The sequence below is a fragment of the Adiantum capillus-veneris genome, chromosome 12 (assembly GCF_014529385.1).
Source record: "Adiantum capillus-veneris isolate H3 chromosome 12, ASM1452938v2, whole genome shotgun sequence".
Classification (NCBI taxonomy): Eukaryota; Viridiplantae; Streptophyta; class Polypodiopsida; order Polypodiales; family Pteridaceae; genus Adiantum; species Adiantum capillus-veneris.
The window spans coordinates 129,158,410-129,179,903 of record NC_140942.1 but is presented as its reverse complement, the minus strand read 5'-3'; the positions used below and the strand labels follow the sequence as shown (position 1 = coordinate 129,179,903).

General features: G+C 43.6%; 1 protein-coding gene across 1 annotated transcript; it reads right to left on the bottom strand.

The window, feature by feature from the left end:
- Nucleotides 1–16,362: 16,362 nt before the first annotated feature.
- On the bottom strand, nucleotides 16,363–21,098 carry LOC147446502 (receptor-like protein kinase BRI1-like 3). Its single transcript, XM_086525720.1, has one exon. The coding sequence runs from the start codon at nucleotides 20,412–20,414 to the stop codon at nucleotides 16,737–16,739; it is 3,678 nt and encodes a 1,225-aa protein (XP_086381846.1). The 5' UTR covers nucleotides 20,415–21,098; the 3' UTR covers nucleotides 16,363–16,736.
- Between the last annotated feature and the right edge of the window lie 396 nt (nucleotides 21,099–21,494).

Sequence of the window (21,494 nt, the reverse complement as noted above, 5' to 3'; positions counted from 1 at the left end):
TTAGAGTATGTACACATTAAAAATATAATTATGGTGTAAGAGGATGAAAGAAGGTGTACATAGGTTTAATAAAACACACACCTAAGTAGAAATATTTAAATAAAATACCAAAATAATTATAAAAAATTCCTATATTTAGGCCATATATACAATGAAATATTTACACACAAAGAGGCCATAATATACGATTATTTTTTTATTTTTTTGGCTCAACTAGCCCAGTGACTAGCTAGCTGAGGGTTTTTAAGAAGATATGGGAAAAGCCCCCTAACTCACACACGCCTATGTATAGTGAAATGGTAGGGATAGCCGTAGCGTTTGGGTGAATTTGGTAGGGTGGAGTAACTTACTATGGAAATTATGGAGAGCCGAAAAACGGCTATCATTAGCCCTCCCCCAGGATGATGGTATATTCATGTACCATCATAGAGCATCTTTTCCAAAGGGAGTGCTTCAGAGTCCTTGACGAGATCTTCATTGTTTGGCCCCTCAAAATTTGGGCTGGAGTTACACTCATGTTTCATGTAACAATACTTACATGAGACAGCGGCCTTTGGACAGATCTTTGGTAGGTCCTTTGGTAGAAGGCGACTCAAATAGGGCTTCAAGCGATACCCGTTTACCTTCCTGGAGTGCTCTTTACCATTCAAGTCCATAAGTTGATAGTAACTAGAATTGAAAGCCTTCTTGACTATGTATGGCCCTTGCCATCTAGTTTCAAACTTGGCATCAAAACGATTGTCAAGTCGACTGTCATACCTTAGCACAAGCTCTCCTTCCTTGATGCCTTTGTCCTTCAGTTTCTTGTCGTGCGTTTCTTTCGCTTGTGTGGCTTTCCTCTTGTAGCACTCATATGCTGCTTCTCTTTTCCACTCAAGCTCCACTAACGTAAGAAGTCGATCCATCCATGCTTCTTGATCATCTTGTGTTGATTTGCCATGAAGTCGCATTGTTGGAATGTTTAGCTCAATTGGCTGTAAAGCCTCTTGACCATAGACCAAGTGAAATGGTGTGAACTCCGTGGCTTCCCTATATGTGGTTCGATACGCCCACAAGGCACCATCCAAGAAGTCATCCCACAACTTTGTCTTGTTTTTCACCATATTTCTAATGATGCCTGCAATGACACCATTAGCTTTTTCTACCAAACCATTTGATTGGGGATAGTAGGGTGTACGATGTAGAATGTGAAGTTCTTCACAGACTTCTGTGAGCAATCCCTTTCTAAACCCTAGACCATTATCAGAAACAATCTCCAAAGGTGTGCCAAATCTATAACAAATGTGAGTGTAGACGAATTTGCTCACTGTCCTCTCATTTACCTTTGCCACACTTTGTGCTTCCACCCACCTAGTCATATAGTCTACAGCCACTAGAATGTAGAGTTTACCATTTTTTGTCCTAGGCAGAGGACCCATAGCATCAATGCCCCACTTTTCAAAGGGTCCATTTGCAAGCACTATTTGCCTCGGGCCATGCACCAACCTTCTATTTCCATTTATCTGACAAATGTGACAGCTTTTACACCAATGTTGAACATCCACATGCAAACTTGGCCAAACATACCCCGAAAGCAAAATCTTCTTCACAGTTAATTCTTGGGCAAAATGACCACCACATGCCTCTTCATGCTAACCTTTTAGAATGGCTGGAATTTCCTTGATAGTTGGTACTCGTTTGCACACTTGATCCTTTGCTTTTTGATAGAGGGAGCCTTCTAGGAAGAGATATAAACTTGCCTTCTTCATGAGTCTCCTCTTCTGAGCCTTCGTGAAGTCTTGTGGAAACTCACCCTCCAAAATGTAGCCAATAATGGGAGCCAATGACTCCAATCCCTGGTATCTCGGTTGCTTGACAACTGCTGCCACCATGATGACCTGCACTTCTCTCTCAACACATGTAACTGCTTGTTGTGCAAGTAAATCGGCATCTTCATTTTGTTTCCTCGGAGTATGATATAGTTGCACTTCTTCAAACTGATTAAACATCCTACGAATGGCATGAACTTTTGTCCTTAAGCTTTCATTCTTGCATGCCCAAATGCCTAAAATCTGTTTAACAATGAGAAGTGCATCTCCCTTTACCATGAGACGTTTTATCCCTTGGCCAATGCATATCTTCAAACCATGAAGTAGTGTGTCGTATTCTGCTTCATTGTTGCTAGTTGAACCTGGTAGATTGACCTTCTCTTTCATGACCACCTCTCCACTTGGGTTGAGCAACACTAGCCCTCCCCCTGCTTTCTCTGTGGCTCGACGAAAAGCTCCATCAAAGAACAAGGTAAAATCATTAGGAATACTTTTTGGTGGTGGCAATGGTAGGGTCTTTACTTGAGGCACCTTAATTTCCTTCTCATGTACCCTATAAGTGAGAATCCCTGCCAATTGTGCACGCACACTATCTTCTACCTTGAAAGAGTATTGAAACTCTTGCAACTCCATAATCCACTTTGAGATCCTAGTACTAAGATTCATTTGAGATGACACCCAAGGGAACAAATTTTCTGCAGTGAGAATTACAAAAGGTTTTGGTAGCAGGTAGGATCTAAACTTTCTCACCGCAAACATGAGAGAAAGCATCATGAGTTCTCCTTCTGTGTAGTCTCTCTCTAAAGCATTCATGACCCTACTAGCAAAGTAGATGGGTCGCATCCTTGTACTGTGGGGATCTTGTTGTAGCAACACAGCACCAATTGTTTCCCTTCCAACACTAGAGCTAACAAAGAATGTGTACTCCCAACAAGGAGGCATGAGTGTTGGTAGCTCTGACAAAATGACTTTAATGTTACAAAAATACTCTTCAAGCTCATCAGACCATGCAAATTCTATTTGTTGTGTCAACTTTTGCAAAGGATGAAGCAACTCCGAGGCTAAGTGAATGAAGCGTGACATATACTTCACCTTCTGAATGAAAGAGATGACCTCCTTAAGACTCTTCGGTGATGGGAGCTCAATAAGAGCCTTTGCCTTTGAAGGATCCACCTCAATGCCTTTAAAGGAAACCTTTTGACCGAGCAAGATCACTTCATCCTCACCTATGTGGCACTTGTCGGGGTTGAGTTGACCTCCCATGTCGTAGAGCTTCTTTAAACCTTCTTCTATCCTTTGTAGATGCAATGATTTTGAGCTATAAATGCAGAAATCATCAATGAACACCCTAATCGACTTTCCAAAGAATGCTTGAAACACCATGTTCATGAAACGTTGGAATGTTGCAGGAGCATTTGTCAGACCAAATGGCATGACTCTAAAAGCATAACAACCCCAAGGAGTGATAAACGTTGTTTTCAATTGATCTTCCAATGCGATACCTATTTGAAAGTAGCCTGAGTAGCCATCACACACAGTGTACTTCTCATGACCAGCTACCTCATTTAGTATCTCATCCTGAAATGGGAGGGGAAAGTGATCTCTTTTTGTTGCCTCATTGAGGGGACGGTAATCCACACACACCCTCCACTTGCCATTTTTCTTAGGAGTGACAACAACAGGAGAGACCCACTCTGAATTCTCCACTGGATAAATGCAACCTGCTACTAGAAGCTTTCTTACCTCCTTGAGTAGAGCCTGCTCCTTTATAACTCCTAGCCTTCGTAGCTTCTGAGCTTTAGGTGTGGCCTCTAGCTTCAACTCAATTTTGTGTTGAACAGCATCTACTCCACGCACATCGGTGTAGTCCTTAGCAAAAAGCCTGGGAAATTTCCTTAGCACACATTTGAACTCCTCTCTTTCATCCTTTGTAAGTGTTGTAGATAGCACACCTTCTAGCATTCTTTCATCTTCCACTTTTTGGTTCTCTTGGGAACCTACCTCCTCCAAACCTTGACAAGAGGTCTCTTGGTTGGTTGGCTTAAACCTTACCCCCATGACTTCGATGGAAGACTCCTCTTCAGTAATGCTTCCGCTACTTTCTTCTTCTGAAGTGTTATCGGTCCAACCTTCTTCCGTCTCACTTTGAGATGATTCTTCATGGAGCTCCTCTTGGCGTTGCTCCTTCATGTCAAAGACAACCTTCTTATGATTGTCGTTCCTGCAAATTAGCTTTCCACTCTCCCAATCCTGCAAAGCTCGCATTTTCATTAGCCATGGTCTCCCTAGGATAAATGGGTAACCATTTCCTTTGGTAGACATGACATAGAAATCCACTGCCTTCTTAATGCCAAAGGCCTCCACAAAAACATTTTTACAAATGCCTACGCACCTAGCCTTGCTATTGTTTGCCATCTTGACCTTAATTTCAGGTGTCTCATGGATGTGCATGCGTAGTTTTTGCATGAGTCTCTCTGTCATGATGCAAATTTGTGCACCCCCATCCACTAGACCTTTCCTAACCAATCTCCCTTTTATGTAACAATCTAGCACAGGTGTAATGTCCTCATTCATTTCATCTTGTGCAATTTTTACAACAGGCACACTCTCTTTTACCTTTCTCCTAGTGCTAACTGCCCTTGTTAAATCCCTCCTAACTTGTGGACATAATGCAAGAAATTGAGGCCATGAGATATCAGGACCCTTACCTCTCATGTCTTCCAACAGGTTGTATGGATCCATTCCATGTCCAAGAGGAAAGTCTTGGAGGTTGATACGACGTCGAGTCCTCTTAGCTTCCTTGGTCTCCTTTGCCTTCTTTTCTTGTTCATGGTCACTTTGTGATGTAACTCCTTCTTTCTCCTTACCTTTCCCTCGGCCACGCTTAATGCCATTTGCTTCCATGTCAACCTCTCTTGAATTTGTCACCTCTACCACATGCACGTTTGGGTCTGGCAAAGGTGGAACTCCTTCCACTCCTTGTGGAGGTGGTCTTGCTCCATTTGGCCTTTGTATAAGCCGTGGTTGCTGACTAGTTCCTTCACCTGCATTCATCACTGGGTAATTCAAGTTAGGTCTCCCGGGCTCTCCACGGGGCCAAGGACAATTATACATCCCATGTCCAGACTCACCGCAATTCCAACATTGCAAGACTCTCCTAGGTCGTGGGTCTCGCTCTTCAGACTTCTTTGCTTGTCGCTTTGGATCTACGGCTTGTGCAAGGTGAATTGACAAGCTGCTTAAAGATTCATTTAACTTCTAAATCACTTCCGCCGTTACCTCAGGAAGCTCCTTAGATGTTGATGCTTGTGACTTACCTTTGGGTCTAAGACCTTCTATTGGAACCTCCCCCCTTAAGCACTTGAGTTTCCTATATTTCTCAGCAGCCCTAGTTTCAGCTGCATCAAAGGTAGCAGGTGCACCCGCCTCAACTTTTACCTTAAGGTTAGGAAAGAGTCCGGCTATGAACCTCTCCTTCTTGAGAAATTCTGCACCATCACCAGGGTTAGCAACATTTCGTATCCATAGAGCCCAAAGACGTAGGAACTCTTGCTTGTACAAGTAGTAGTCATCTAAGTCTTTTTGCTTATGAGAAACAATGTCTTGCCATAATTTCTGAGTGTTTTGGGGATCAAAGAAGTATTTCTTGAAACGATTCAAAACTTCCGTGTAATTCCCTTTAACTTCCTCAGGCAAAGATTCAAACCAAGTGCTAGCATCTTTCCTAAGGACCACCTCAAACATTTCTACACGTTCTTGATCAGTTACTATCCTCTTGATACGGCAAAACATCTTGAAATTTGCTAGAAATAATTCTGCATTCTCTCCAGGCTCTCCAAAGAAAAGAGGATATCCAAACATTTGGCGTTGGCTCTCCATTGAATTGATTTCAAAGTGACGCGTTTTTGTTTTTTCTTTCTTTAAAAGATTTACACAATAATATTTTCTAAATTGCAATCTATTCTACAATAAAATAAAAATATTCACATCAAATGACCTATGATAATCAATAAGAGGTAGAATGACAGGGTTTGGTGACGCGAGAATTTCTCCTACTCTTTGGGTACCAAACATGAATACCATACGTTGTTGAAAATGGATTTTTCTACTAATTGCAATGTTTACTCTAATGTGTGGAGTGAAATGAAAGGGAAAAATCTGTATTCCTAGGCCATTATCCATGGTCTATGCATGACCTAATTCTTAAAACAAAACAAAAATATAGACGTCCAAACTAAGGTCGTACCTAATGAGAGGCAAAATAAAAGAATTTACTGATGCGTTTATCTCTACCAACCTAAGAGGACCTAAAATTCTACGAATTACTCGCTGAAATTGCAACTTAGTACTAACAATTATGTGTACCTTTTGCCTTGCAATGGGAATGAAGGGATCATACAAATTCTCGTGATTCATGCAAGCTACTTGATTATGCTAAAGGTTGAGCCTTCACAAAACATACACAAGCCTGTCCTTAGTGGGAGCACCAAAATTGAGGCGGTCCGGGGCGGGCAACAAGAAGAGCAACCTCTAGACACCCTTCAAGGCTCCCGTGCTGCTCAATGGGGCTGGGGCACAACACAACACAGACCAAAACAACAAACCCACAACCAAATCCCAACTACACAAGGGACACCACCTAGTTTAAGAGCGAACTAGGACACAAAAGAGGAGAATCGTTAGAGCAACCCACAAACAAGCAAGGAATTTACACTAACCCTAACACCAATGGAACACTCTCACACACTAAAACACGAGAGAGAGAGAGAGAGAGAGAGAGAGAGAGAGAGAGAGAGAGAGAGAGAGAGAGAGATGGTGTACAACTTAGCTTCAACTTTTATATTTTGCACAAAAAGGAACTTAGAGCTTGCGGAATCAAGTGACAAGATTTGGTTATAGCATCACTAGCACATTGTCTTAGGGTTATGGGAGCCCTCTCACCATCCACCCTCTTACAATGGTAGCCAAACAATAGCCAATGAATCACAAGCAACAAAACAACAACTTTCAATGAAACAAGTCACCTTATGAAGCTGAATGAGTTTGCCAAGCCAAATTGGAGGAGAAGCATGAGCCTTTGGACATGAATTGCACCCAAAACTACCAATTCATTGATGTTGGGGTAGATACAACAATGGTAGGAAGAATATCTTCTACTCGCACTCACTCAAACTAGCTCAAGCTTTTCTATGCACCAAAGTGATGGTGTATAGAAAGCTTACTCTCTCTTTACAACCAAGATAGAACTGGCGTGTGCTACGCTCAATCTAGTGTGCAATGGTATAGTGATATCTTTTACAAGGAGGAATGGGTTCTATTTATAGGTTTTAGAATCCTTGATTAGGATTAAGCCTAATCAATTTTATTAGGAAAGATCAAGGATTATGAATTTTTATGAATTTCAAATGAGAATGGGGTCTCTCTTTTCTCTTGAGTCACATGGATGTGGGCTCAAGTAAGAGAATTATTGATGTGGTGAAAGGAGAGAAACTTCCATGGGAGTGACTGAATTTGGTTTACTTGTGCAGTTGCCTACTCCATATGTTGATAGTGTGGGTGCATTTTTACAAGAGAAGTTAGTTGTTAGTGGTAATAATCACTAGAATTGTTAGTGATACATTTACAATGGGTAGGATGAGTTGATTTGATGAAGGAAGAGGAGTGAATTAAAAGAGAATCATTGCGATGGTGAAGCTTTGAAGAAGCTTGAACTCACCCTTGTGTAGATTGTGGAAAAAATGACCGCTGGTCTTCTTCTTCTTCTTCGCTTCTTTACGTCGTCGCCACGGTTGACCACCACGATGAAAAGAGGATTTGTTGATGAAAAATCCTCAATTTGCAGAAGTTATCATGGTTAAGATGCTGAATTTTAGATATTTTTAGGAGAGGTAAATGAAATTGTAACATAGAAGCAATAGAGAGAGAGACATGGAGAGGGTGTATGTATGTAGAGGTTCATAAAAGAACTATAGGGATGAGAGAGAAGGGTAATGGTGAAGAGGGTGGGAGAAGCCATGGAAATTGCAGGTTTGAGTGAGGGAAGGAGAGGGAGGGATGTGTAAGAGTGAGTAGGTGTGTGGAAGGGTGAGAGAAGACTAAGGGCTACTTGTGAGAAAAGTGGGCAGAATGGGGTCCACTCAAAAAATCATAGCTCACCCTTGGTAGCTCCAAAAATCATGAAAAAATTTGAGGTGATTATTCAGAGCGTGTGCTACATTTTCTCTTTTGGCCACTGCTCCAAATTCGGAGTGGAGATAGGTGCCAAAATTCTCACCAAAAAGCCTTTTTTTATGCCTCCAAAAGTCTTTTAGTGGCCCCCTCCTTTGTTGAATTTGTACAATGCATCCAAGAGTGAGCCCCTCCTTTTTCATATCATAATACAAAGCATCCAAGTTGCCCTTGACACATGCATGGAGGAGGATTATTTGTGGATAAAGAAATATATACATGGTGGGACTAGTGTATGGGCTATTCATGGACTTTAGCTCAATGAGCACATGGTGTTAGAATAATGAGTAAAAATAATAATAAAAATATGGAGGAGTTATGGATATGGAAAGATATTGGAATCATATGATATGGTCCCTCTTTGAATTATTTTGGGTGAAAGAGAAAAAGGTATGCAAGTAAATAATATAATAAATGTGACCAATGAGTAGAAATCAATTTTTTGTTTTCACGAGGGTGAGGGTGAAAATGTGGGGGTGATTTGTATAAAAGAAAAAATATAAGGTTAGAGTATGTACACATTAAAAATATAATTATGGTGTAAGAGGATGAAAGAAGGTGTACATAGGTTTAATAAAACACACACCTAAGTAGAAATATTTAAATAAAATACCAAAATAATTATAAAAAATCCCTATATTTATGCCATATATACAATGAAATATTTACACACAAAGAGGCCATAATATACTTTTATTTTTTTATTATTTTTATTTTTTTGGCTCAACTAGCCCAGTGACTAGCTAGCTGAGGGTTTTTAAGAAGATATGGGAAAAGCCCCCTAACTCACACACGCCTATGTATAGTGAAATGGTAGGGATAGCCATAGCGTTTGGGTGAATTTGGTAGGGTGGAGTAACTTACTATGGAAATTATGGAGAGCCGAAAAACGGCTATAAGTAGCTTGTGTTTGCTGCTTGATATTCCAGATTTCATCCTGACATTGCAGGTACTTCCACATGGGATGTATTGTCAGAGATGATGTATGTCTATTGAGGGTTTGCTGGCTGTGAGTCACGCAGCAAACAACCGCCGCAGCGGTTACAGCATACAGTGGGAAATTTATGGATGTATGACTTTGTGGGAAGTCTATGTACTGTCAGATTTACTGCAGCCTTTGTTGAGGGTCGAGTGAGGTTTTATTGAGCTGGGGGATTCTCGAATGTTGAGATCCTTTCGGTGATACAGGTCTTGGAGCGATCCCTGGAGCACCCTTAGATAGGCAGCTAGGATGTATTGACTGTGAGTTAGACAGTTGGGATTGCATCTTTGCTTTACTGCCGTTGAGGCATTGTCGCAGTCTATGCTTATAGGACAGTGACAGGACTGTGAGAGACAGTACAGGTGCAGGACAGGTTTACCCGCATCTTAGAGTGTCAGAGAGACAGTGTTTTTTGAGCTGTTTTTTGGTCTGTTTTTTAGTACACCATAGCCATTTTACAAAGGAGACTCTGTCGAAATTGATGCAGAATCTGAAGCTTTCTTGGTTCATTTGACAGGTTGATATTGGTTCAGAGGTCAGTTTACAGGGGAAACTCTGCCGATTTTTTCCCAGGAAAGTAAACCACTGTGAAGCGTAGCTATGGCTGGATCATAGGACACTGCTCTTTACAATATCAAGAAGCTGGATGGAACCAATTTCCCATTGTGGAAGAAGCAGATTTGGCACGTGTTGGTACAAAAGAAGCAGATAAAACCTATAAAGCTCAAGGGGATAAAACCAGAAGATATGGACGAAGATGAATGGAGCGAAATGGATGAATTGGCACTTTCTACCATTATGCTGACTTTGGCAGAAAGCGTTTACTTCAATGTAGCAGACGAGATGTCGGCTTATCAAGCATGGTTAAAGCTCAGTGATCTTTATGAGAAGCAGAGTGCAGCTTCACAGGTATACTCGCTTAAGAAGCTTGTTGACTTGAAGATGAAAGAAGGGACACCTATGTCCAATCATTTGAATGAATTCAACACAATCTATAGTCAGTTGTCAGCTCAAGGTGTCAAGTTTGATGAACCTGTTAGAGCTATGTTCCTGTTGATCACATTGCCGAAAAGTTGGGACACTTTTCGCACAGCTTTGAGTAATTCTGCACCTCCAGATGGTTTGAACATAGCAGGTGTAGAAGGAAGTCTGCTTACTGAAGAAACCAATAGAAAGACAATGGACAAAGGCAAAGGAACAGCCTTAGTTGTCAGGGGAAGGACCAAAGAAAAGTACAAAGGTGGAAAGAGGAATCAGTCTTGTAGCAAGTCCCGCAGTGCTAAAGGCAAGAGTGACATAGAATGCTACCATTGTGGCAAGAAGGGTCACATGAAAAGAGACTGCAGAGAATGGAAAGTAGAAAAAGGCAAAGAGAAAGCTGAAGACCATAGTGAGAAGAACAAGTCCTCAGTGAAGATTCAAGAAATAAATGTGACAAACACTGTTGCAGAGGATGATAGTCTAGTGTCAGGAGACATCTACTTCTTGAAGAATACAATGGACTCAACTCTTCTTACAGCATCTGATGGAAATGCACTGAGTGACTGGATTATAGACTCAGGGGCATCACTTCATGTGTCTCCAAACAAGGAGTGGTTTACCTCTTATGTGACCATTAAAGATCATGTTCGGCTAGGCAATGGGCAGACATGTGAGATCTTAGGTGTTGGAGATGTTCAATTGAAGTTTCAGAATGGCTCTTCTTTCACGCTAAAGAATGTGAGACATGTTCCCGCAATTACAAAGAGCTTGATCAGCACAGGTTTACTTGATGATGCTGGCTACGTCACCACTTTTGGACAGAACAAGTGGAAGATATCCAAGGGTTCATTGACAGTAGCACATGGAGTAAAGTCTGGAGGACTTTACATGATTTATGTATCAAATGTCTCTAAAAATGTAATCAATGTAACCGAGCAGCCGAACGTTTCTTTGTGGCATAGCCGGTTAGGACATATGTCTAAGAAGGGAATGGAAATCTTGTCTCGTTCTGGTTATTTGCCTGGCTTTTCATTTAATGATTTTGACTTCTGTGAACATTGTCTGTATGGTAAGCAAACACAGCAGCCGCATAAGCATAGAAGCAGTAGAAGAGATACACAGTTGGCACTTGTTCATAGTGATTTGTGTGGACCTATGCCTAACCTATCTCTAGGGGGAGCTTCTTACTTTATGACATTTATAGATGATTACTCGAGGAAAGTATGGGTTTACTTTCTCAAGCACAAGGATGAAGCGTTTAGTGTTTTCAAAACGTTTGTGACACTTGTGGAGAATCAGAGTGGCAAGAAGCTTAAATGCTTACGCACTGACAATGGTGGAGAGTACGTTTCAAAGGCCTTTCAGGACTTTTGTGATTCAAAAGGTATAAAACGTGAACTTACTGCTCCTTACAATCCTCCTCAAAATGGTGTTGCTGAGAGGATGAATAGGACCATACAAGAGAAGGTCAGAAGTATGTTGTCTAATGCACAGCTGCCAAATGGGTTTTGGGCTGAAGCTGTATCAACAGCTGTTCATCTTGTAAATAGATCTCCTAGCAAGGTTTTGCAAAAGGATTCAGTGCCAGAGATGGTATGGTCAGGCAAGGTGCCCTCATACAAGCATCTCAGAGTCTTTGGCTGTGAGGCATATACTCACGTTCCAAAGGAATTTAGGAACAAACTTGAGCCAAAGAGTAGAAAGTGCATCTTTCTAGGCTATGGTAATTCTGGTGAGATGGGGTACAGACTTTGGGATCCCGAATCCAGAAAGGTTGTCCGCAGCAATGATGTTCACTTTAATGATTCCAAATATCATACTAAACCAGAGAGGGTTGAGGAGATTAGAAGAGTTGTCTTCCAAGAAGATGGACCTACACGTGCAAGACAAAATGTCAGGGCTCAAGAGGAGCAAGGACAGGATAGATTGGAACCACAGGTTGTGGCTGAGCCTGAGCCACCTATTGTGCGTAGATATGGACGTGTCACGCGACCTCCTGATAGGTTTGTTCCATCTATGAACTATGTCATGTTGACTGATTGCAATAAGCCTTCATGTTACAAGGAAGCAGTGCAAATGAAGGACTCCGGGAATTGGCAATTGGCCATGCAGTCAGAGATGACAGCTCTGCATAAAAACCAGACATGGAAGCTAGTTAAATTACCACGGGGCAAAAAGGCTCTACCTTGTAAATGGGTTTACAGATATAAGATCACCGCTCATGATAGTCAGCCAAAGTAGAAAGCAAGGCTTGTTGCCAAGGGCTTTAAGCAAGAACAAGGCATTGACTTTGATGAAGTCTTCTCTCCGGTGGTCAAGATGACTACATTGAGATGCTTTCTTGCATTGGTTGCCATATTAGATTTGGTGTTGCACCAAATGGATGTCAAGACAGCGTTCTTGCATGGTGATTTAGATGTGGAAATTTACATGCAGCAGCCAGAAGGGTTTGTTGAGAAAGGCAAGGAAGATTGGGTATGCCAGTTGTTAAAGAGTCTTTATGGCTTAAAACAATCACCGAGGGCATGGTACCATAAATTCCACAAGTTTATGCTTTCTCAAGGCTACAAACGTAGTGAGTTCGATCACTGTCTATATACAAAGAAGGCTAAGGATGGCAGTTGGTTGATCCTTATTTTGTATGTGGATGACATGTTGATTGTTGGCAAGCACTTGGAAGAAATTTCAGCTTTGAAGTCAAAGATGGCAAAATCGTTTGACATGAAAGACATGGGTGAGGCAAGTCATATACTTGGTATGCTCATTGAGAGAGATAGATCAAAGAAGTTGATTTGGTTATCTCAAACAGAGTGTATTGACAAGGTTTTGCAACGTTTCAATATGCAGAAGGGAAAGGCACTGAGTGTTCCATTGCCACCATATGTGAAACTTAGCAAACACGATTGTCCTGTGTCTGAGGAAGAACAGGCTGAAATGGATAAGATTCCATATGCGTCTGCAGTGGGTAGTTTGATGTATGCAATGATTGCTACTCGCCCAGACATTGCATTTGCAGTGGGAGTAGTAAGTCGATACATGTCAAACCCAGGCAAGAAACATTGGGAGGCAGTGAAAGGAATATTGAGATACCTGAAAGCTACAAAGAGTATGCGTATATGCTATGGGAGTCAGGAGCTAAGTGTAAAGGGTTTTACAGACTCAGATTATGCAGGTGACTTAGACAACCGAAGGTCTACGTCAGGGTATGTCTTTACATTGGCTGGTGGAGCAGTATCATGGCGTTCTAGATTACAAGATTGTGTTACTCAGTCTACTACAGAGGCTGAATATGTTGCATCATCAGAGGCATGCAAAGAATCAATTTGGCTTAATCGACTAGTAACAGATTTGGGAATCAAAGAAGAGATGCCTGTGTTATATTGTGATAGTCAAAGTGCTATACAATTGGCTCGCAATCCAGTTTATCACTCCAAGACAAAGCATGTGGATGTGAAGTATCATTTCATCAGGGAAATGCTCGAGGATAAGCAACTTCAGCTTGTCAAAGTTCACACCACAGAAAATCCTGCTGATCTACTTACAAAAGGACTTCCCTCAGAGAGCTTTGCGCATTTTCGCAAGCAGTTAGGTGTAGGGTAGTACATCACTTCTCTACATCTCTTGTATATTAGCTTGTATAGTAGCTTCTCTCACACTTAAAGTACCACATTGGACTTCAAGTGGGAGGTTGTTGGGGTATAAATCCCAATGTGGTCGCCCAGGTAAGTGGGCGGGCCGCCAGGTATGTACACATATTCTTTTGTAAAAACCTAATAAGAACTCACTATGCTCTACACATTACAGTAGAGCGAGTTCACCATATCGTCGTGCTCTTCTTCTCGCACTCTCTCTCTCGTCGCACTTCCGCTCGTACTCCTTCAAATGCTATGGAGATTGACCATGTGAAGGGTCTTCTCAAACAGGAGTTTGAAATGAAAGATTTGGGCGAGTTGCGCTACTTTCTTGGCATTGAGGTGATCAGGACTCCAGAGGGTGTATGGCTGTCATAGAGACAATATGCTTTAGACATGTTGTCAAAGTATAGTATTGCTAATTGTAAGCCAATTTCTATTCCCTTGGATGTGAATGCAAAGCTGAGTGCAGAGAAGGGTGATGTTGTTGAGGATGTCAATATGTACAGGAAAATTGTGGGTAGTCTAATCTACTTGACTATCACGAGGCCAGACTTGAGCTACACAGTAGGCTTGGAGAGTCAGTTCATGCAGCTTCCGAGGAAGCCACATTTGGATGGAGTACGACGCACACTTCGGTATGTGCAAGGGACTCTTGACTACGCATTGTTCTATGCAGCAGATGCGCCATTAGCATTGTATGGGTATACACATGCAGATTGGGCAGGTAGCATTGTTGATAGGAGATCTACGAGTGGCTTCATGTTCTCTTTTGGGAGTGTTGCTGTTACTTGGAGCAGCAAAAAGCAGCCTACGGTTGCTTTATCTAGCACAGAGGCCGAGTACAGAGGTGCAGCAGTTGCGGCGTGCGAGGTAGCTTGGCTACGCACATTACTTGAGGACTTGGGAGTGCAGGTTGACCAGCAGATTGTCATCCATTGTGACAACCTCAGCAGCATGCAGTTGGCTAGGAACCCAGTGTTCCATGCCAGGACCAAGCACATAGAGGTCCATTACCACTACGTTCGAGAGCGAGTGTTGGCGGGCGACATCGACTTGGTCTACGTCAGCACAGAGGAGCAGATAGTGGATATCTTTACCAAGGCCCTCGGAGCTGAGAAGCTTCGACGTTTCCGAACTATGCTTGGACTCTGCGACATGCAGAGCTCGAGGGGGAGTGTTGAGATGTCGAGCTCTACATCTTGAGCTGGCATCCACTACGGGTCTTGGCCGCTTACGGCATTTACTCACTGACGCGTTAGGTGACCGACACGAAGGATCTCTGCCAGTGATTCTACAGCTGGACTACACTTATAGTGCCAGCCTAGTACGCTTCTAGCAAGTTCACACTTAGTGACCGCATGTACATATGTGCTACTTTTCAGTTTTAGCACTTAGTCATTTTGTACTCTCTTTTCCGTGAGAAGAAGAAGAAGCTTTCCATCTCTGTGTGGTGTGTGCTTGTTTTGTGTAGCTCTCTTGCATCCTCTTTCTTTACACCATTGCCATGGCCTGGAAGATTTCGTGTTATTTTTCCATAAGAATCTTTTTACTGCTTTTAAGAAGTCTTTCCAGTGACACTTAGCCATCTTGAGAAGCGAGCTAGTGAAGGCAATATAAGGAATCATAAAGGCATTCATCACTTTTATCAGACTTTGGAATGGGAGAAGAGCATACTCCCACCTACTCATTTTTGTTTTTATTTTTTCAAGCACCCACTCAAATCTTTGCTTGTGAGTTACGTCCACTCCCAAGGGGGCTCCCAGATGTCTAAAGATATTCCCTTTTGTGACAATCTCCCCCACCAGACAGAACGGTCAAATGAGTCATTTTCCGATAGGGAAATCATCCTTGACTTCTCTATATTACACTGGGACCCCGAAGCTACTGAGAATATTTGAACAATCTCTAGAGCTTTTCTAATGACCTGGGGGCACGCCTTCAAGAAGAGGAGAGAATCGTCTGCAAAAAGTTTTGCTAAGAGTTGGCTATTTCCTAGCAAGGCTTTCTGAATATAATTCACCTCGCATGTTTTTGGCCCAAAAAGGAAAAAAAACTCTAGAAGGCGAGAGTCCCCACTGGGCACCTCACATTTTTATAAGTGAAAAATGGACGAAATACCCCAAGTAAAAATCGGACAAGATACCGCAAATCGAGTAAGCGTTAACCCTCTAGCTGCAAGTCGAATCTAGTTCAAACTTCAAACTTCATCAAATGGTCAAAGCCGTTTTATTGGCTAACCAGTTCTTTGGAAGTTGCAACGTGCAGGATAATAAGGATAATGAAAAATCCTGTCAAGACAAATAAGCGCTACTACCGAGAGAGAGAGAGAGAGAGAGAGAGAGAGAGAGAGAGCAGGGGGAAGGAACGAGAAGCAGAGATTTTGCACAAATTTGTCCTTGCAAGAAACCAGTGAATAGAGTCGAGAGGCACGGCACGACAGGGACACTAACGTATACAAATTGCAATGGCATTAACTCCACCCGAGATAAAAAGCCCACTTTTCCTCCCTCCCAGTTACTGAAGTCAATCTTGGGTCCTGTGTTCGACGCCTGTAAGCCACACTTATTTTGGATAATTGAGTATTACAATAGAAAACAAATCCTCTCTCTCTTGGACCTTATTATATACAGGCTACAGCTGAAAGGCATTGAACCCATCTTGCCTTGTCATAACTAGATGTAATTAACACTATGTTTTGTATGACTAATAATTTCATTTACATACAACATGGGTTGAATTGACTACAGATACATTTAATGTGTTTTGCAAGGGTCAAAGCTCAGCAGGTCTAGGTAGGCCAATTAGTCAATGGCTTGCTTGCTCTACATATCAACATGTATCTTGTTATCACAAGCTGGTCCTCAATTACAAATGCCTCCTCTAATCTTTTCTTGATACATTTTGCACCCAGTAAGTCCTACTCTGTGACTAACCCTTTACACCTTCATATGTGAGTAGAGTAGCCATTGTCCAAGAGAAATATTTCACAGCTTTTGCACCGCTAACAATCGACCTGACGTGTTAGTCGAGATTGACAATGAAACTCTTCCTGTGTCTAAACTTGCTTACAAATGGATTGCAAATGTGTTAGCTGCTGTGAGCTCAAGGTGACTGCTTCTGAGATCGACTCTGGTCTTCAAGCCCGACCTCTTTGAACATGGCTATGACGTGGAGCATGGAGGGCCGCTGTGAGGGGATGTCATCCAAGCAATCACAAGCAATTTTAAGGTACTGGACCATCTCATACTCTGTTCCGGCACAACGCAAAGATGGGTCAAGCACCTTCAAGCTGCTGTTGCTTGCTACATGAAGCTTTACCCAACCCACAAGATTGTTGTCCCCAAACTCATCCTTGTCCGTGGGGCGTTTTCCAGTGACAAGCTCGAGCAGAACAACACCAAAAGAGTAGATATCCCCTTTGGTCGTGCACCGGAAGCTCTGATAGTACTCCGGCGGGACATACCCAGGGGTCCCTGCAAGTGTGCTTACACTAAGATGCGTATCAAGAGCGCTAATGAGCCTAGCCATCCCAAAATCGGAGACTCGGGCCGTGAGGTCCTTATCCAGTAGCACATTGCTAGATTTCATGTCCCTGTGAATGATGTGCGGTATGCAATTGTGATGCAAAAACGCAAGACCCCTCGCTGCCCCTTTCGCGATCTGCTTTCGCGTCTCCCAATTCAGCCTCTCCCTCCCTTGGGTACTTCCATGTAGAACCTCCTCCAAGCTGCCTCCATGCATGTACTCATACACAAGTAATCTCTCCTCCCCAACTTTGCAGTACCCCAACAATGGAACCAGATTCCTGTGCTTTATCTTCCCCAGCGTCTCCATCTCCGCCACGAACTCTCTATCTCCTTGGTGACTAAACTGAAGCAGCTTCTTTATTGCTACGACCGTACCATCCCTCAACTCCGCCTTGTACACCTCTCCAAACCCTCCTGTGCCCACTAAGCTCTCCCTGCTGAACCCATTTGTTGCTTCAATTAGCTGCGAGAATGTAAGCTTTCGTAATGGCCTTTCAAACGTCGCAACATTAATACTTAGAGGCTCTCTTTCTCCACTCAAATTCCAGCTGCTGCTTCCATTGAATGAAGATTGTTGCAAGGTGCTCAAAAGAGCATTTTCTTTCTTCTGGTTTCTGTTTTTCATCACAAAGCCCATCCAGACGACAAATGCTAACACACACAACACTGTCACCAAAACCGCAAGCACTATAGTAGTATTCATAGAGAGGAGGCCGAGACGACTTCTGATGGGGCAATTCGTGCTGCTATTGCACTCCGCATGAACTGACGGTGCATCACATCGACCAAGGGGAAGCCCACAGAGATCAGTATTATTGACAAATGATTCAGGAGGATAAGTGGAAAGCTGCCCCGGTATCTCACCCGAAAACCGATTGTTAGAGACATCCAAACCCACAAGCAAATTGCTACCTGACAAAACTGCAAGGCTACCTTCCAGCTGGTTATATGAGATGTCAAGCACATTGATTGCAGCAAGCTTGCTAAAACTTGACGGAAGAGCCCCTGTTAGCTTGTTGTGTGAAAGACCCAAGATTATGAGGGAAATCCATAACCCCATTTCGGAAGGAATGCTGCCCGATAGCTGATTGAAAGAGAGGTCTAAATACTGGAGGGTATGGTTTTCCGGATTGTCATACAAAACGGCCTCAGAATAAACTGTCGGTCGAATCTGACATGCCGTACTGAAAGGGCTGGAATAAATGGCCTCTGTGGTGATGCCAGTGTAGTCCACCATGAACCCCATGCCAAAGCCCCTACAGGCACTGGCGCTTTGTGCATTGCGGAGATAAGCAAGCTGGTGCCCGGCAAGCACTGATGTAGTCAGAGGCATTGTCGAACGACGTCCTATAGCCGTCGGTATGCTGCCTGATAGGAAATTTGTGTTGAGGTCCAACCACAAAAGCTGTGAGCAGTTTCCAAGCTCTTGGGGAACCACACCCGTTAGCGAATTGTTGCCCAACTCTAGCAGAGTGAGACTTTGGAGAAGACCTAGCTCTCGAGGAATGGTCCCCGTCAGAAGGTTGTTGTTGAGATTAAGCCACTCCAAGTTTGTGCACCGCGAAATAGACACTGGGACGTCACCAGAAAGTTGATTGTTGTTGAGGTTTAGGCTTCTGAGTTTCGTAAGGTTTCCAAGCGCTGAAGGAATGCTGCCTGTAAGCTGATTGTACCAAAGCGAGAGGCGCTCAAGGTTGGTGAGATAGCTGAGCTCCATTGGGACAGTGCCCGAGAGCCTGTTGAAGCTGAGGTTGAGGATGAGAAGGCGCGTGCAGTTTGATAATGATACGGGCACTGGTCCGGAAAGCTTATTGTTGGGCAACAGAAGCTGTTCCAACATATAGCTATCAATCCCATTAGCTACCAATGACGGAGGGACAACACACAGCTCCTCCGGAACAAACCCTGTAAGCTGATTCCCCCCAAAGTCCAAGACCTTCAGCTTGCTACAATTCATGAGCCCAACCGGCACTGGACCAGTGAAGGCATTAAACCCCATTCTTAGAACCTCAAGCTCTTGCAAAGGCGAAAAAAAGCTGCTCGGAAAATCGCCATCTAACTTGTTCTTTTGCAGCTTCAAGGACTGCAGGCTTTTGCAAGATTCAAAGGAAGCAGGTAGGGGACCTGACAGGTTATTGGTAGAAAGGTCAAGATCCTGCAGAGTTGTGCAAAGGGAGGCAATCAAGGCAGATGAAATCTGCCCAGTGAAATGGTTGTTTGCCATGTGCAGCTTCTGGATGCTTGCCATTTGGCCCAAATACTTTGGCAGTTCAGACAGAAGGCTATTGGCAGTGATATTGAAAACAGCCAAATTCTTGCAATTCTGAAGAGAAGAGGGCAAGGAACCACTGAACAAATTAGACGACAAATCAATAGAGACAACTGCTTGGCAATTTGCGAAGAAATTATCAGGGATGCTGCCAGAAATATTGTTTCTGGAGATGTCGAGCGAGAGAAGTCTTGGCCCTGTGTTGCACTCAGCCGAAGAGCAGTTGGAGAGGAAGCCAGGAGGCAGATTCCCATCGAGAGAATTGCGAGCTAGGTTGAGATGGAGCAAGGAGAGACAAAATTCCACTCCACCAGGAAGCCACCCTGAGAGCTTGTTACCAGAGAGGTCTAATTCTTGAAGAGCCCCACAACTTGAGAAAAAAGATGCCGGAATCTTACCTGGAATCTCATTCTCTGAGAGATTGAGAGAGACAAGGCCATTGCAGGCAGAGAGCAACGATGCCGGCAAGCCGGGCTCGGAGAGACGATTTTTTGCCAAATTCAAGAGCTGCAGGCTCCGGCAGCTTCCAAGCTCGATGGATGAAAGGTTGCCTGTTAATTCGTTGTCAGAGAGGTCGAGATTTTGAAGCAGAGGTAGAGCAGACATCCAGAAGAAATTCAAAGCCCCAGAAAGGCTATGGCTAGGTAGAGAAATATTCTGCACATGCTCATCTGCATTGCATTGGACGCCCGTCCAATTGCACAGGTCGGTGTTGTTACGCCAATTTGCTAAAGCTCCTTCTGGGTCCTGCTGGACCTGGTTCTTTAATTGAAGGAGGGCGTCCGCCTCAGAGAGAGACAAGGTTGCACGCCGAACCACAGTAAGCTCCGTTCGCTTGGAAAGGTTCAATGACGCGTGTTGGGAGGGGACCAGCAGCCGTGCCGTGGATGGCCAAAAGGAAGAGGAAAATGGCAAAAGAAAGAAGGCGCAGAAAAGAATCAAGGACAGGGGAAGGGGGCGATGCATGCAAGGAATGCAGCCCATCACATGAACCGTGTGGGAGAGGAATTAAAAAGCGCAGGACTAGAGAGGAAAGAGGGAAGGAGGGGAAGCTAATATGATGAACCAGGGGAGGCAATGAATGCCATAGCGGCGCCGGCGGTTACAGAGGGGCGGCATTGCAAAGGGGGGAAGAAAAAGGGGCGGGGGGAAGCTAGCAGAGCCTCAGCGAAAGCGGGCTAGAGAAATCCTTCAGGTAGTAGGATACACACTACGCAACGTAGGTATAGAGAGAGAGAGATTACACAGCACAGCAAACCCAGGTACTGAAAGACAGCGTTCCGCGCAGGTTTGAGAGAGAGGGAATAGAGAGAGACAATACACAGACAATGTGAGAATTCAAATGTATATGTAGCCTGTGCCCCTATGCCTTTGCCGTGCGCGCATGATCTCAAGAGCTCAAGTACAGCTGCTAAAGCATGATCTTTTAACAAGTGCGCAAAGCAACGAGAGAAAGGGGCCTCTACACTGATGAGTCTACAGTTCTAAAACTCTAAAAAGCCTACATGTGTGGGGGGAGAGAGAGAGAGAGAGAGCACTCACAGAGAAGAGAACCTCCATAGGCTATCTGTGTTTGATTGATGGAACTATGGCTTCTTCATCCAATAGGTAGAGATATCGCTATCTGTGTTTGATTGATGAAGCTATGGCTTATAGGTAGAGATAAGAGAGGGCAGCTCGACTTCCTTTCAAAATTTGCGGCTTGTGAGACAACATTTATATATGGGTGACACAAACAGTGTCCCGCGTGCACGTGTGCATTGTTCCCGGAGCCCACCAAAAGCCCTATATTTTGCGCAAGTGCGACTTTTATTTCCCTGTGCGCGGCCGTTTTGAACGGACATCTGTGTCGGTCCTGCCGCCCTGCCGGCCCTAGGAGCCCACACCCTCGGCCCTCAAGGTCTTTCTAATAACCCTTCTTAGAGCTGCGTCCCGCCAAGCGCAGTGCAATGATCATGGTCCCGCCATCTCCCGTAGATGCTGCCAACGATACGTGCAAGCCTGCATTACATGCCTAATTTAAAGGCAGTTCATGGAGTGGCGATGACAGTAGGTAGTGTTTCT

What these genes read in the sequence shown, in the direction of transcription:
- LOC147446502 (XM_086525720.1), bottom strand. Translation starts at nt 20,414, where the DNA reads ATGGGCTGCATTCCTTGCATGCATCGCCCCCTTCCCCTGTCCTTGATT.